Source organism: Panthera uncia, chromosome C2 (genome assembly GCF_023721935.1).
Source record: "Panthera uncia isolate 11264 chromosome C2, Puncia_PCG_1.0, whole genome shotgun sequence".
Taxonomy (NCBI): Eukaryota; Metazoa; Chordata; class Mammalia; order Carnivora; family Felidae; genus Panthera; species Panthera uncia.
Genome location: NC_064810.1, coordinates 58,973,563 through 58,988,846, shown reverse-complemented (window position 1 = coordinate 58,988,846; position 15,284 = coordinate 58,973,563). Strand labels below are relative to the sequence as shown.

General features: G+C 36.3%; 1 protein-coding gene across 6 annotated transcripts in view; it reads right to left on the bottom strand.

The window, feature by feature from the left end:
- ATP6V1A (ATPase H+ transporting V1 subunit A) overlaps nucleotides 1-15,284 on the bottom strand; it is a 60,147-nt gene that overhangs the window by 25,880 nt on the left and 18,983 nt on the right. For 5 of the 6 annotated variants that reach the window (XM_049628200.1, XM_049628201.1, XM_049628198.1 and 2 more), the window contains 2 exons: nucleotides 5,531-5,625; nucleotides 1,952-2,080 (listed from right to left, as the gene is read on the bottom strand). In XM_049628200.1, the coding sequence (XP_049484157.1) occupies nucleotides 1,952-2,080; nucleotides 5,531-5,615 (214 nt within the window). In that variant the 5' untranslated portion in view covers nucleotides 5,616-5,625. Of the gene's footprint in view, nucleotides 1-1,951; nucleotides 2,081-4,246; nucleotides 5,506-5,530; nucleotides 5,626-15,284 lie in introns of those variants that run through there. The other variant, XM_049628202.1, reaches the window with a different exon arrangement.

Genomic DNA, 15,284 nt, shown 5'->3' with positions numbered 1-15,284 from the left:
TGTAAAAAAAGAATAGGAGCTTCTATGAATTGCTCTAGAAAGATCTCCAAAATATATTTTCATTTCCATTATGAAACTTTTCAAACCTAGAGCAAAGTTCAGACTTTTACAGTGAACTCTCATATCTACCAGTTAGATCCTACCACTAACATTTTCCTATACTTTTCACATACCTATCCATCTTGCATAAAAAAACGTAGGGTACAGAACAGTGCATATAGTATGCTGTCTTCTGGGGAAAAAAGGGAAGAAAGGTAACATATTTATATTGGTTCATATATAACCTATAACCTATAAGGGTATACAATAAAAGGAATTAATAAAAATGGCTGCACGCATGCATGTGTTTTGAAAATTGGCTAAATACAGGATGACGATGGTCAAGAGGGTTGTCACTGTATACACCTTCATTTGTTTTTATCTTAAATCTTCAAACCACGTAAAAGATTGAATAAAAGATAAAGCTAACAATAGAAAAAGTCTTTTAAAAAAAGTCTTTGATTAGTCATGATTTCATAGCTACAAAGACTTCTAATTTTATTTAAATTTCCAGATGATTTTGTTTTGATTTAGCACACCAGTACACACACAGAGAGACAAATTACCTGAAAAAATGTATTTTAGTATGACAAAAAAGTTGTACCAAATAAATCTTCATAAAATAGTCAAAAAACTAATGCCCCTATATTTCTTGCAACATTATTTACAACAGCCAAATATGGAAGCAACCTAAGTGTCTACTGATAGATTTAATGGATAAAGATGATGCAGCATACCTGTGTGTATATATACATAAAACACTGTAACATATATGCATATGTGTATATTACACAAGAGAATATTACTCAGCCATAAATAAGCATGAATTCTTGCCATTTGCGACAATATGGGTGGACCTAGAAGGTATTATGCTACATGAAATAATTCAGAGAAAAATAGAGAAAAACAAATACCATATAATTTCATGTATATGTGGAATCTAAAAAATTAAACAAATGAACAAACAAAAACAGAGACAGATTCATAAATACAGAGAACTGGTGTTTGCCAGAGGGGTAAGGGTTGAGTGGATGGGTAAAACAGGTGAAGGAGATTAGAGGTACAAACTTCCAGTTATAAAACAAATTGGTCACAGGGATAAAAAGGTATAGCATGTGGAATATAGTTAATAATATTGTAATAACTTTGGTAAGATGGTAGCTATACTTATAATGGTGAGCATTTCATAAAGTATATAATTGTCAAATCCCTGTGTTATACACCTGAAACTAATATAATATTGTATGTCAACTGTACTTAAACAAAAATAATAATAATATATAAGGAGAATTACTACTACCCTTAAGAGTCAATTTAAGTAAAACACATAAATTAAGTTGAAAAAAAAGTAGTTTCTCTTCACAAAGTTTAACACATTATCTCTTTTTCATAGAAAACTGAAAATAAATACTATGCCTAAAAGGCAAAATTATGATAACCAAACAAGAAGTAAAGATTTCCTAGTGCTAAAACCATAATGTAACATGTCATCTAGCATTATTTATTAGAATACAGGCAGACAGTAGTGACTGATTTATTTATGAATTCACTATTTTAAACAGAAATCATGACTGGAGAATTTTAACCATATAAATTGATATTGCTAATTCTGTTTATGCTTTCTTCTACAATATGTGTCACTCTTAAGAAAAATTCTAATTGGTTTCCCCTAAAGTTTGTGAACTACCAAAATACAAAGAGCAATGAACGTTCAGAAGATAATATTAATTTCTTAAAATAAGATCATTAATTCCTAGTACCTTTCCTCAAAATTCCTGTAAAGATCAGGTTTCTTTATAACACCAGCATTTCATGCGTCTGATATCATTGGTTGTTGCTACTTCCACCTTTGTTATAAATCCCTAAATTCTGACTTGTAGAAAGTGGCAAGAAATTGAACCAAAAAGGATACAGGTTTCTTCATACACCTGGATAGTAGCCATGTCACCCTCCAGTCGGATAATCTCTCCAACCAACTCACTGTGGCCCACTCTCACCAGCTCGTACATGGCTGCACCTGCCATGTCACAGGCTGTAACCACTGAAAAGAACAAATGAGTGTTGTGAAAACTTAAGATCCTGTGAATAGTTACAGATAATTAAAATATCCGGTTAACCCAAATATACATCTCTCTTACATACTCATAAGAAAAAGAAAACACCCACTATGAAACATACATACAGTTTCACAAAAATATGCATTTTTAGCATCTGATATAGAGGTAAACAAAATGTATGTGTTAGGCTAAAGCTTGTTCATTTACATAATACAGATGAAAATTATTTTCAAAAAGTCCAAAGTTCTCTTTGGCAAACCTAGCAGCATCGAGACACACTTTGATCATGCCGGTTGCTATAATACATGGAATGATGGATTTGGGAATAAAAAAAAAAATGTTTAAACTAAAATTGGAACAAGAGCTGCACGGCAGAATGCCACACAAGTATCAGTTTGCTGTGTTGTTTTGAGAAACAAAACTGTGTTGTTTATTCCTTTGAGAAATAATATTTAAAACAACATCTTTACTTTCATTTCTAACACTTCACATTAGTGGCTCTTAAAACTCTTCTGAGACAAGGACCTCTTTGATAAACTAATAACAGCTCTACCTAGAAAAACTCACATATGCATCCAAAAAATTTTTTTCAGGGGTGCCTGAATGGCTCAATCAGTAGAGCATGTGATTCCTAATCTCGGGGCTGTGAGTTTGAGCCCCATATGTTAGGTGTACAGATTACCCAAAAAATAAAATCTAGAAAAAAAAATTGTCTTTCATAAGGATGTTTATAATTAGTCATTACCACTAGGTGAAGTCCTGATTAAGAATTCCTATTTCTTAAAATCTATTTTTACTGCTTATTTGTTTTTGAAAGACAGAGACAAAGCATGAGCAGAAGAGGGGCAGAGAGAGGGAGACACAGAATCCGAAGCAGGCTCCAGGCTGTGAGCTGTCAGTACAGAGCCCGATGCGGGGCTCAAACTCACTAACTGTGAGATCGTGACCTGAGCTGAAGTTAGAGGCTTAACTGACAGCTACCCAGGTGCCCCAAGAATTACTATTTCTTATAAATACTGAACCAGAATTTATACTTAGTATTTTAGATCACATTGTCTAGTAAGTAAAAGTTACTTTTCTGGTAGGTGGGGAAAGTTGTACATTTTCAGATCTGTGTAGCAATAACTTTATTTTTATTTTTTATTTATTTTTTAAAATGTTTATTTATGAGAGAGAGAGACAGAGCATGAGCAGGGGAGGGGCAGAGAGAGAGGGAGACACAGAATCCGAAGCAGGCTCCAGGCTCTGAGCTGTAAGCTCAGAGCCCGACGCGGGGCTCGAACTCACAGACCGCGAGATCATGACCTGAGCCGAAGTCGGACGCTCAACCGACTGAGCCACCCAGGTGCCCCATAGCTTTATTTATTTATTTATTTTAACGTTTATTTATTTTTGCGGGAGAGAGAGAGCATGTGCACATGCATGCACACAAGTGGGGGAGAGGCAGAGAACCTGAAGCAGGCTCTGCACTGTCAGGGCACAGTCAGTGTAGAGCCCAATGCAGGGCTCAAACTCACGAACCATGAGATCATGACCTGAGCTGAAGTCAGATGCTTAACAGACTGAGCCACCTAGGCAGCCCAGAATAACTCTATTTTTGATGTATTTAGCCTCCTGATACAATTAATTAGAACCATGTACTAATATCCAAGGGGAAACTATTAAAGTATTAATATTTAATTAACTTGTGTTAGAACAATGAAGATTTGTTAATTTCATAAATATTTACCTCTATACTTACTATATAAGAGTTAAGATGCACTGAAATAACTAAATAACTGAATAACTGAGATAACTAAAATTTTAAATCACATTTCATAAACCCAAAAGTATGCCATTTTTCTATCATTTTATTAAGTACTTAAGAATTAGAAATAGGTTCTAGGAACAGTTTACTACAAGTTTCAGACAAATATTTTTACCTAAACTCTTTTGATGGTATTCTTTTTTGCCTTTTCCCTAAAAGTTCTTGAATATAGCCTGCCTTTCCTAAAGACCCTTCTGATCATCAAGGGGAAAACTGTTAACTTGGAAAGGCAAAAGAAACTGACAACACTGAAATGTGCTTTTGCCAATGAGTTCAAGCTCAAACACCAAGTTCTAAGCTATAGAAACTTCTTAGGGAGAAATAAACACTGTGACTTACTGACCTCATTTGCATAAACACCAGAAAAGGGTCATTACCTCCACTGTGATTAGAACAAAAAGACTATAGCATGAGGTTTATAAAAAGACATAAGGAGGGGCACCTGGGTGGCTCAGTTAGTTAAGTGACTCTTGATTTTGGCTTAGGTCATAATGCCAGGGTTGTGAGATCAAGCCCTGCACTGGGCTCCGTGCTAAACATGGGGCCTGCTTAAGATTCTCCGTCTCCGTCTCCCTCTCCCTCTCTCTCCCCTGCTTGTGTACACATACTCTCCCCTCTCCCCTGCTTGTGTACACATACTCTCTCAAATAAAAATTAAAAAAGAAAAAAAGAGTCATAAGGAAAAATAAGTATCCATGGCACTAAGGATTATAAATCAATGAGTGGCTTTTACCATGGAAACTATGAATCATATTTTGTAGTTGGAGTAAAATGAATGAAAACTAGAATGAGATATATTATTTAAAACGCAGTACCCCAAGTTTTGGCAGAATAAAACAAAGTTTTTAACTGCTTTCTATTATCATTCTCATGTCATAAAACTTCTTTCCCACAGATACCTAGTTATGTGAAAATGTAAAATAAACATCCAGAAGCATTTATATATTCAAAGAGCCAAGGTTGATATTGTTCAGAAATGCTCTGAAAAAAATTACTGACGTTCAAACCACATTAACATATATTGACTGAATGCCTATTATCTGCAAGGTATTACATACTAAAAGTAATAAATTTTATATTATATAGTCTTATTTCACCTCACATTTAACAAAAAATTAAGACATATCTAAAACTCTGAACACCAATTACACACATACATAATAGATAGAATATCACAAATTAGTGCCCAATAATTATTAACTTAAGATAATGAATGCAAAAGGGGTGCCTGGGTGAATCAGTCAGTTAAGTGTCCAACTGTTGATTTCAGCTCAGGTCATGATCTCATGGTTCATGAGATCAAGCCCCACATCAGGCTCTGTACTCTGCTTGGGATTCTCTCACTCCCTTTCTATTCCCCTCTCTCTGCTCCTCCCCCACTCAGTTGCACACATGCTTTCTCTCAAAATAAATAATAAACTTGATTAAAAAAAAAAAGGTAATGAATGGTAAAGAAGCTCTTATGATGGAGGTATTACCTCAGTCTTATATCAACTATGAAATCTTTCAGGGGCAAATAGAACTTCTGTGAGTGAACAGAAACTAGCGTATTTTACCTAAAATGCCCTGAAAAGACATTAATTGAAGTTAGGAATCTTTACTATTGAGATTATTACATATTACTTACCAGGTCCTGAGACCCCATGCACATAACCAAATGTGCTTTCTTTATCTTCATCAAGTATTTTGGGTAGCTTGGAGAAATCCATCATGTTAATTTACCTATGGTTAAAGAAAAAAAGTTTTAATTACAAACCATAAAACAAAAGAACTAAATTAACTCTCATCGGTATTCTTGAGTTATTACCACTTCTTCAGAGAAAATATAAAGTTCTTAAAACTTGCCTAAAAGTACCTCATTCTTGGATGGTCTACAGTTATTATTAAAATTCAAAATTACATATTCCTATGCAAAGTACTCCAAGAAAATACCAAGGAGTGTAATAAACAATGTGAAGTCCTTCCAATGGCTTACCTAGTCCTACAATATCTTGTCCTCTCTGCCATTGCCATTGTGATCTTTCCAACTACTCTTCCCCTTAATCATTCTGTATATAATATATACAAACTATAAATATATATACATATATGCTTACATATAAATACATATACATATACACATACATACATTCTGCCCCAGGGTCTTTGCACATGTTGTCCTCCTGGCTGGAGTACTCTTCTCCCAGATAACCACTCCTATATTTCCTTCAGGTCTTTACTCAAATTTCACCTTCTCTGAGGGGCTTCTCTGCCTATCTATTTAAAATTGCAAGAAATAGGGACTCCTGGGTGGCTCAGTCAATTGGCTGTCTGACTTCAACTCTCTCACAGTTGGTGAGTTTGAGCCCCACACATCCGGCTCTCTGCTGTGAGTGCAGAGCCCACTTCAGATCCTCTATCCCCCCGGCACTCACACGTGAGCACTCCCTCTCAAAAATAAACAAAACATTTAAAAGTAAAAAAGAAAATTGCAACTTCCCTGCTTTACTTTTCACCATCTGACACATTACATCTTACAATAAAAAAATATTAATGTATTAGCGATCTTTATCTATCTTTACAATTTTTCTGGGAGCAATTTTCCTTTTTCTTCTTCTTCTTTTTGCAAAACACACAACAGTTTAAGAAATTCAGTTTGCCTTCTTTATTGATGTGCAATCTCAAAAACCCAAAAAAATGAACAATTCAAATCCAAACAGAAAACTGATTGCGGATTCCAAAGTAGAAAGTTTATTTTTGACTGCTGGTCTCACTTAATAATTATTGGCAATTTAACAAGGGAGATAAAATACACATACATATAAAATCTAATAATGTCCCAAAACAACCATAAAGTAAGGGTCATGGATCAGTAAGTAATAAAGTACCAAATAACATATACTTATTTACTAAAAGTACAAATATTAGAATGATTAGGGAAGACTTCTTGAAGGTCAGGTAGAATTAGCATCAACTAAGAAAAGAAGGACAGTAAAGGCATTCCAGGTGGAGAAATAACAAGAACAAAAGAATGGAAATAAAAATTTCAGGAACAGTTAATAGACAGTATGAATGGAATAAAAGGTTTATATTAAGGCAACAGTAAAAAGTAAGGATGTAATGGTAGAGAGACTAATGTGTGGGTCTTGATATGAATGCCAAGTGGACTTTAGCCTATAAACAATAGGAAAATAACCACGGGAGAGCTGTTATGAGAAGAATGATGTTTAATTCATCTAACAGATTAAAGTAGAGGAGGGGATGGAGGCAAGATAAGAAGCTGGAAAGCTCTGGAAATGGTTATGGGTTGAATGTCAATGGAATTCAATTTATTAAATGTTTATTGAGCTCCTACCAAGGAAAAGGCCCTGTCTTGAACTTAGGGAATAGGATTGTGAATAAAAGGGGCTTTCACTGGCTTTAAACAAAGGACTATAAAGCAAAATGACTTTAGTATTCAAGATGACAACACCCTGGGAGCAGAGGAGAAACTAATTCAGATGTGGGAGAAGTGCAAACCAATGTAGATGAGGTAGGGGGAACAGGTAGCTGGAAAGAATACAGAAAGACAAAGGAAAAACAAACCTTGAGCTCTGGGAATTAATTCAAGCACAGCTGAGTTGTGTTTTTGTCTTTTGGAGCCATGAAGGATCACTACAGAACCATATACTCCATGGGACACAATTTGTAATCCATTAACCAAGATACCAAAGAATTGGGGAGGAGAGTATAACAATGAAGTCATTAACAGTGAGTGAAGTTCTGTTGGATACACTTTGTGGCTTCAGAAGGGTAACAGTGGATACGGCTAACAAGGAAGAACCCAGTGATTAAAGAAACAAATATGAGTGAAAATAACGATGAAAACCACACGGAGATATGGGAGACCTTACAAGTGAGAGGAATACGATCAAAGGGGCAAGAAAGGTACCAAAAACTTGAAGATGGCATCAGTGATAAGGTAGAGACTATCATCAGGCTGGTGATTTATGGTTAAAGGTAGGTTATACTTCCACTCATTGGAAACAATGTAAGTGAATTAGAAAAAAATAAACCAGATACCACAGTCACAAATGTCACAATAAAAGAGCAAAGATTTTTGTGTTCTCAATAGGAAAATTAAATTAGAGGAAGGGCAGTTGAGGGAGGAAGTAATGAAAAGGGGAAACTGGCTCACTAGGATTTTCCAGCTTCCTAAAGATGCAGTAGAAGGGGCTGTTAAGTAATCAGGTATGAAACTGCAAAAGACTGGAATACAAAAAAGAGAAGAACAAGCTTTTCTAGAAACTACTTAGACAATAAGGGAAAAAACAAAGTTTAAAGACAAACATTTATTTGGGAAATGGGTTGGGCAAAGTCTTCAAAGAAGTAGTGAACAAACAAATGAGGTCAAATTTTCATCTTCAGAAAATAAGAAAATTTCAAAGTCAGAAAATAACTTGATAATCAGTCTGATTTCTTCCCCAAATATTAGTATTTCTTATATAGCTTGCATGATACATGGTCACTTGCCTATTAAAGTGGAAATAGCATGAAATCTTGAGTCAGCAGACTTCGGACACTTTTTGGATCTACCAGGGACATGCTGCAGGAGGATCTGAACAAATCAAAATCTCTTCATATCGTCATTTGAAAAGCAGGAAAAATTCTACTACCTACCTCAGAGATGTGGCTGAATTACAAATTTGTTGAATGTTCCTCGTGAAATATAAAATGCTTACAAGAATTTCATTAGTAATACCACTATTCAAACAGGGCTTGAATTTTGAAAAAGCCATTCTATTTTTAAAAATCTTTCCTTAGAAAATATCATATTCCACATAAATCTAGCTCCCCACTGCTTCTACCCTCTTGGCCGTTTCTTCCAACAGCTGTAGCCACAGACTAGAGACCTCTCCAAGGAAATTCTCTTTAGTGCCTTAACTCTCCAACAGTTTTTTTCAGATCTCTCTCTCTCCAGAGGCTACTCTTTTCTTTTCAAGTAGAGCAAACAAAATAAAAAAATTGCATTCTGAACATTTTATGAGTAGGTACTGAAGAATACTTTTTCACCCATCCTGGCTGCTTCTTTTTATCGAGAGAGACCAAGGCTTTGAGTCAGACAGATTGAGTATGAATTTTTAAGTTGCATCCTTGGGAAAATCACATTCTCTCAACTTTTTGAGTCTCATTTTCATCTATAAAATCTAATGGGGTTGTTGTAAGTCACCTAATGGTAACCCTAACAGAAAAATAATAGTGATGGGGCGCCTAGGTGGCTCAGTTGTTTAAGTGTCTGACTCTTGGTTTCAGCTCAGGTCATGGTCTCATGGTTTCGTGAGCTCGAACCCTGTGTCAGGCTCTGTGCTATTAGCACAGAGCTTGCTTGGGATTCTCTCTCCCTCTCTCTGCCCCTCCCCACCCACACTGTCTTGGGTCTCTCTCGAATAAATAAAATGAAACTAAAACAAAAAATAGTGATGACTATCAACTTTATTCTGTTAATGCAAGTTAATCTTGCCTAACTTCCTAAAAAGTACCTAGTGTAACAAATAAACAGCACTTAGTGTATTCTTACCCTCTTGTTACTTGAACCAAATCTAGTCACTTGGCTAGTTTTTTTCTTAGCTATTATGTACACTTTACTGTAACTTTATTTTTTAAAACAAAATGGATTTTAAGCATCAATGATGTGTTGTGTGTTACAGGTTGAAAACAGAATGGAGTGAGAAGACACAATCTCTCCCCCAAGGAGCTTCTGGCCTGGTGGGATGGATATAAAGACAAATAGGTAGTTACAATAAGTGATACATGTGTTGTCATAGGAGCTGTGCAGGCTGATCTGGGAGAGCATAAAGCAAAGGTACGGAACCTAGACCTGGGCAGGATGGGAATGACTTAGAAGAGGCTGGGCTGAGACCTGCAGGATGAACAAGGAGACACTAGAGTATACAGCGGAGCTTTTTCACAGGTGATTCAAACTTTCTGGGGTTAACAAACATATTCTGGAGAGTTCATAAGACAATAAAGGTTATCTGTTCTGATTTTTTAAAATAAGCATTTATATACATTCCCTTTAAAACAACAGTGACAGCCTCTAAGTGTATGAGCAATGATTAGCGGAAATCAGAGGGTTTATTCATGATTCAGCTACCATGTGGGTTTATCACTCAGCTGAATAATCCTAGCCACCATGGAAACTAGTGTTTCTATAATCTTTAACTTTTTATTTTTAGGCATATATTAATTTATGCCAAAGACAGGAGACCTTAGAAACAGTAACATCCAATTAGAGAATTAAGAGCCTAAATAATAATTCTGTAAGTTTACTTAGAGATGCTTTCACTAGATCCACAAATCTGTATTCATCTGATTAATATTCTTATACAGCAAATCAAGAGGATTCTACTTTTTAAAAAGTCAGTGTTAAGAGGAGAAAAAAATGGTAACAATTATGAGTAACTTAGCCTTTTCTATTCCGCTGAGTTATATGCAGAGAAGTGGTTGCAAATATATCCCCAGCTCTTAACACATCTTTCAGGATAAAATAAGAAAATTATGAAAACATCAGTTTTTGAAGTATAAAAAGCAGGAATTCCCAGCACTTTTCTGTCCATTTCTGATGTTTTAACATAGTTAAATTTTAATCTTGGCTCCAGCAACTCAGACCTTTACGCCTGCTGTGCTGCTGCCCGGAATGTGTTTTCTCGCTCCCATGAACAGTCTCCCTGTTCCCACTGTCAGCCTCAATGCTCTTACCCTGCTTTTCTTCACAGCACTTATAAACTGACTACCTGAAAGAATATAATTTTTCTTTTTATTTCATTCTTTTACCATCTGTATCACTCCCTAGAATGCAAGTTTCATGACGGCACAGAAAACAATCCCTGGACAAAGAAAAGAAGCTCTCAGTGAATAGTTACTTAATAACTTCCAATACCACCTCCATTTTACAAATGGGAAACCTAAGGAATGGAGATTTAAGTAAGTTTGCCCATGATCACAAAATTGGAGAGAAGTAAAGGTGGGATTTGAATCTCGGCAAACTGACTCCAATGCCTCTGGGCCTTACGGCCTGTACTACTCTGCCTCCTAAATTCACAAGGCTGGTTTCTATTGTCTGCATCTAAACAATCTTATATGGTATGAAGGACAACAGTTTCTGCCTCAAGGCAATAGTTTTATCAAATTAGACTCAGGGGGAGCCTGGGTGGCTCAGTCGGTTGAGCATCAGACTCTTAATTTCAGCTCGGGTGGTGATCTTGAGGTCATGGGATCCAGTCCCATGTCACCTGCTTGGGATTTTCTCTCTCCCTCTCTCTGCCCTTTCCCAACTTGTGCTCTTACTCAAAATAAATACATAAGCATTTATAAAAAAATTAGAGTCAGAGATGCAGCATCCAGACCCTCCTTCAAGAAAGGACAGTGGAATGTCATCAGTGGACAGCCAACAGCCGCCAGTCAACCCTTCAGAGTCTGCCTCAGTCACAGAGCTGCCTTGCCCACGTTCACACCCTTCACAGGGCAACCTGTACCTGGTGACTGAGCAAAACGGAGGTATAAAGACCCAGCCATGTCAACCCAGATGTGGGATACTCTTATAAGTAACATTCACTCCAGATTTCCCTACAGAGTCGGCTAAGGCTTTTCTAGGCTTCAATTGCATTTCAACTTCTTCCCTTCCAACTTGGAGTCTGTCTCCTTCCTTTCACATATGTGGATCCCTAACAAAGATCTTATTTATACAATAGACTTTCTAGGCATCTGATTCCAGAGAACCCAAAATGCTCACGTATTGAATAAAGTAAATAATTACTCCCTGGATAACTGAAACTTAGACTCACACTTGAACCACAAAGATCTCTGGCCTGTTTTCTTAGTTATCTTGTAACTAGTTATTCTGTGAAAAGGGAAGAGAGATACAAAAGTGGCTTTAGAAAGCAGAGCACTTAGGGTAATGTTTGGGCTAAGTCAAGCTACTGACACAGAGGTCAGGTCCCCTTACAACCAAAGCCTTAGTTTCTACAAGGAACTTGCTTTTTGTCCTTCAACAGAAACTTAGATAGAACCCATCAACAGTAGTTAGAGGAAAAGAAGTCCCAATTAAGAGTTTATTTAACTTCTAAAGTACTATTTTCTGATAGAGTTGGAAAATATGTTCTCCATGTCCAGAAGTTTTTGGCTCTGACTTCTTAACATTTAAACACTTTGAGAAACTTCCAAGGACTGGTCCAAGGAAATGGGCTCTTCTGAAAATTGAATTTTCAATTCCCACAGCACTGAGATAAGGGTTCCCAATGTACTTCTAAAATTTTTTCACCAAAGCACCCCAAGAAGAGAAAAACAAGTAAAGAGTGAATAAATACCCACCAAGCTCTTTCCAGTCCTGACAGAGAACAGGATGTTATAGAAGTCTACTGTAAGCAGGGAAATTTCTTTGTATGCTCTTGTACATTCTCTTATTCCAAGCAAGTTTTGCACTCCATCGTATACAATATCTATTTTATTAGATAAATAGGAAATTGCTTCCTTCCCACAAATAAAATAAAAATTATTCATTAGATAGACATATTATATTCACTTAATCACTGAACAGGGCTGCTAATATAGCAGTTTGATAAGCATATTCATAACATACTACTTTGCACCCATTAATCACCCTTCATTGTTATCTATTAAAACAGTGAAAATAAAAATACCCCAGTATCCAATGGAAAAAAGACAGTCTCTTCAGCAAATGGTGTTGGGAAAACTAGACGGTGATATGCAGAAGGATGAAACTGGACCACTTTCTTACACCGTACACAAAAATAAACTCAAAATGGTTGAAAGACCTAATGTGAAACAGGAAACCATCAAAATCCTATAGGAGAAAACAGGCTGCAATCTCTCTGACCTTGGCCACAGCCAGCTTCTTATTAGACATGTCTCCAGAGGCAAGGGAAATAAAAGCAAAAATGAACTATTTGGACCTCATCAAGATAAAAAGCTCTGCACAGCAAAGGAAACTACCAATAAAACTAAAAGGCAACTGATGGAATGGGAAAAGATATTTGCAAATGATATATCAGATAAAGGGTTAGTATCCAAAATCTATAAAGAACTTAACCAAACTCAACACCCAAAAAACAAATAATCAGTGAATAAATGGGTAGAGGACATGAAAAGACACTTTTCCAAAGACATCCAGATAGCTAACAGACACATGAAAAGATGATCAACATCACTCATCATCAGGGAAATACAAATCAAAACCACAGTGAGATACCACCTCACCATTGTCAGAATGGCTAAAACCAGTAACTCAGGAAACAACAGATGTTGGTGAGGATATGGAGAAAGGGGAACTCTTTTGCACTGCTGGTGGGAATGCAAACTGGTGCAGCCTCTCTGGAAAAGAGTACGGAGATTCCTGAAAAAAATTAAAAACAGAACTATCCTACAACCCAGCAATTGCACTACTAGGTATTTATCCAAAGGATACAAAAATGCTGATTCAAAGCAGCACATTCATCCCAATGTTTATAGTAGCACTATCAACAATAGCCAAATTATGGAAAGAGCCCAAATGGCCATCGACTGATGAATGGATGAATAAGATGTGGTGTGTGTGTGTGTGTATGTGTGTGTATATATATATACACATATACGTGTGACATATATACACACACACACACACACACACACACATATATATACATACACAATAGAATACTATGATCAAGAAGAATGAAATCTTGCCATTTTTAACAACGTGGATGGAACTAGAGTGTATTATGCTAAGCTAAATAAGACAGTCAGAGAAAGACAAATATCATACGATTTCATTCATATGTGGAATTTAAGAAACACAACAGATGAACATAGGGGAAGGGAAGGGAAAATAAAATAAAATCAGAGAGGAAGGCAAACCATAAAAGACTGTTAAATACAGAGAACAAAAGGTTGAGGACTGCTGGAGGAATGTTGGGTGAGGGGATGGGTTAAATGGGTGATGGACACTCAGGAGGGCACTTGTTGGAATGAGCACTAGGTGTTATATGCAACCGATGAATAACTGGGTTCTACTCCTGAAACCAATACTACACTGTATGAAAACTAACTTGAATTTAAGTAAATAAGTTAATTTTTTTAGGTTATTATTATATATTTTTTTTTGAGAGAGAGAGACAGAGTGCAAGTAGGGGAGGGGCAGAGAGAAAGGAAGACATAGAATCTGAAGAATTTAAGTAAATAAGTTAAAAAAAAAACCCACATTAAAATCTGTTTCATTATTTAATGCTTATGCCTCTACGTGAAAAAGCATAGGCTTTTAAAGATGTATAAGACAACATTTTAGGGGCATCTGGATGGCCCAGTTGGTTAAGCATCCGACTTTGGCTCAGGTCATGATCTCGTGGTTTGTGAGTTCAAGCCCCATGTCAGACTCTGTGCTGACAGCTCAGAGCCTGAAGTCTGTTTCAGATTCTGTGTCTTCCTCTCTCTCTGCCCCTTCCCCGCTTACACTCTTTCTCTCTCAAAAATAAACATTTTAAAAAGACAACATTTTAACTTGAAATAAGCAAATTACATCGCAAGTTATGTTACACTGAAAGTTAATCTTATCCCAAATCTCCATAATGTCCAAAATAACATGATATGATTTCATGCTACATTAAGTTTTATATGCTATTTAATAACTCCTTCCTATTACAAAATACAGCTATTCTTGCTGCTTTCCGTCATTTAAAAAATGAAAGCATAGGGGCACCTGGGTGGCTCAGTCAGTTATGCGTCAGACTTCAACTCAGGTCATGATCTCACCATTTGTGAGTTCAGGCCCCCACATCAGGCTCTCTGCTGTCAGCACAGAGCCTGCTTCAGTTCTTCTGTCTCCCTCTCTCTGCCCCTTCCTTGCTGGTAGAAGCATGTCCTCTCTCTCTCCCCCGCAAAAATAAACATTAAAAAAAAAAAAAAGTATGATATCTACCTTAAAAACAACTGCTTTTATTAAAACAATGTGGTATACATGGTTGCACTCAGAGAAATCAACTCAACGATTACAAAAAAAACCTTGTCTTTACTTTCTCGATTCCTACTTTAAGGATAAAAAGTAAATGCAATTTACAACTAAGATTCCTATAGTCACAAATTGTAGGGTTTTCTACCCATATTTGTAAAAAATTAAAAACAAAACAAAACCCTGCTATAGAAGGGGAAAAAATCCAGTAAGTTAGCACAGGCAACCATCTGATCTAATGAGTCATCAGTCTCTCCTCCACACTGCAGAACACTGCAGTAGCAAATCACAACACTAGAGGGTCACTTCTGTTTCTTCCATTTTATAAAGTTCTCTCTAAATTGCTACTGATTGAAGCACTATACCTGGTAATTTCATCATTCCAGAAATACTGGTGGCTAGTGGGGGCAAGTATGAAGTGTTA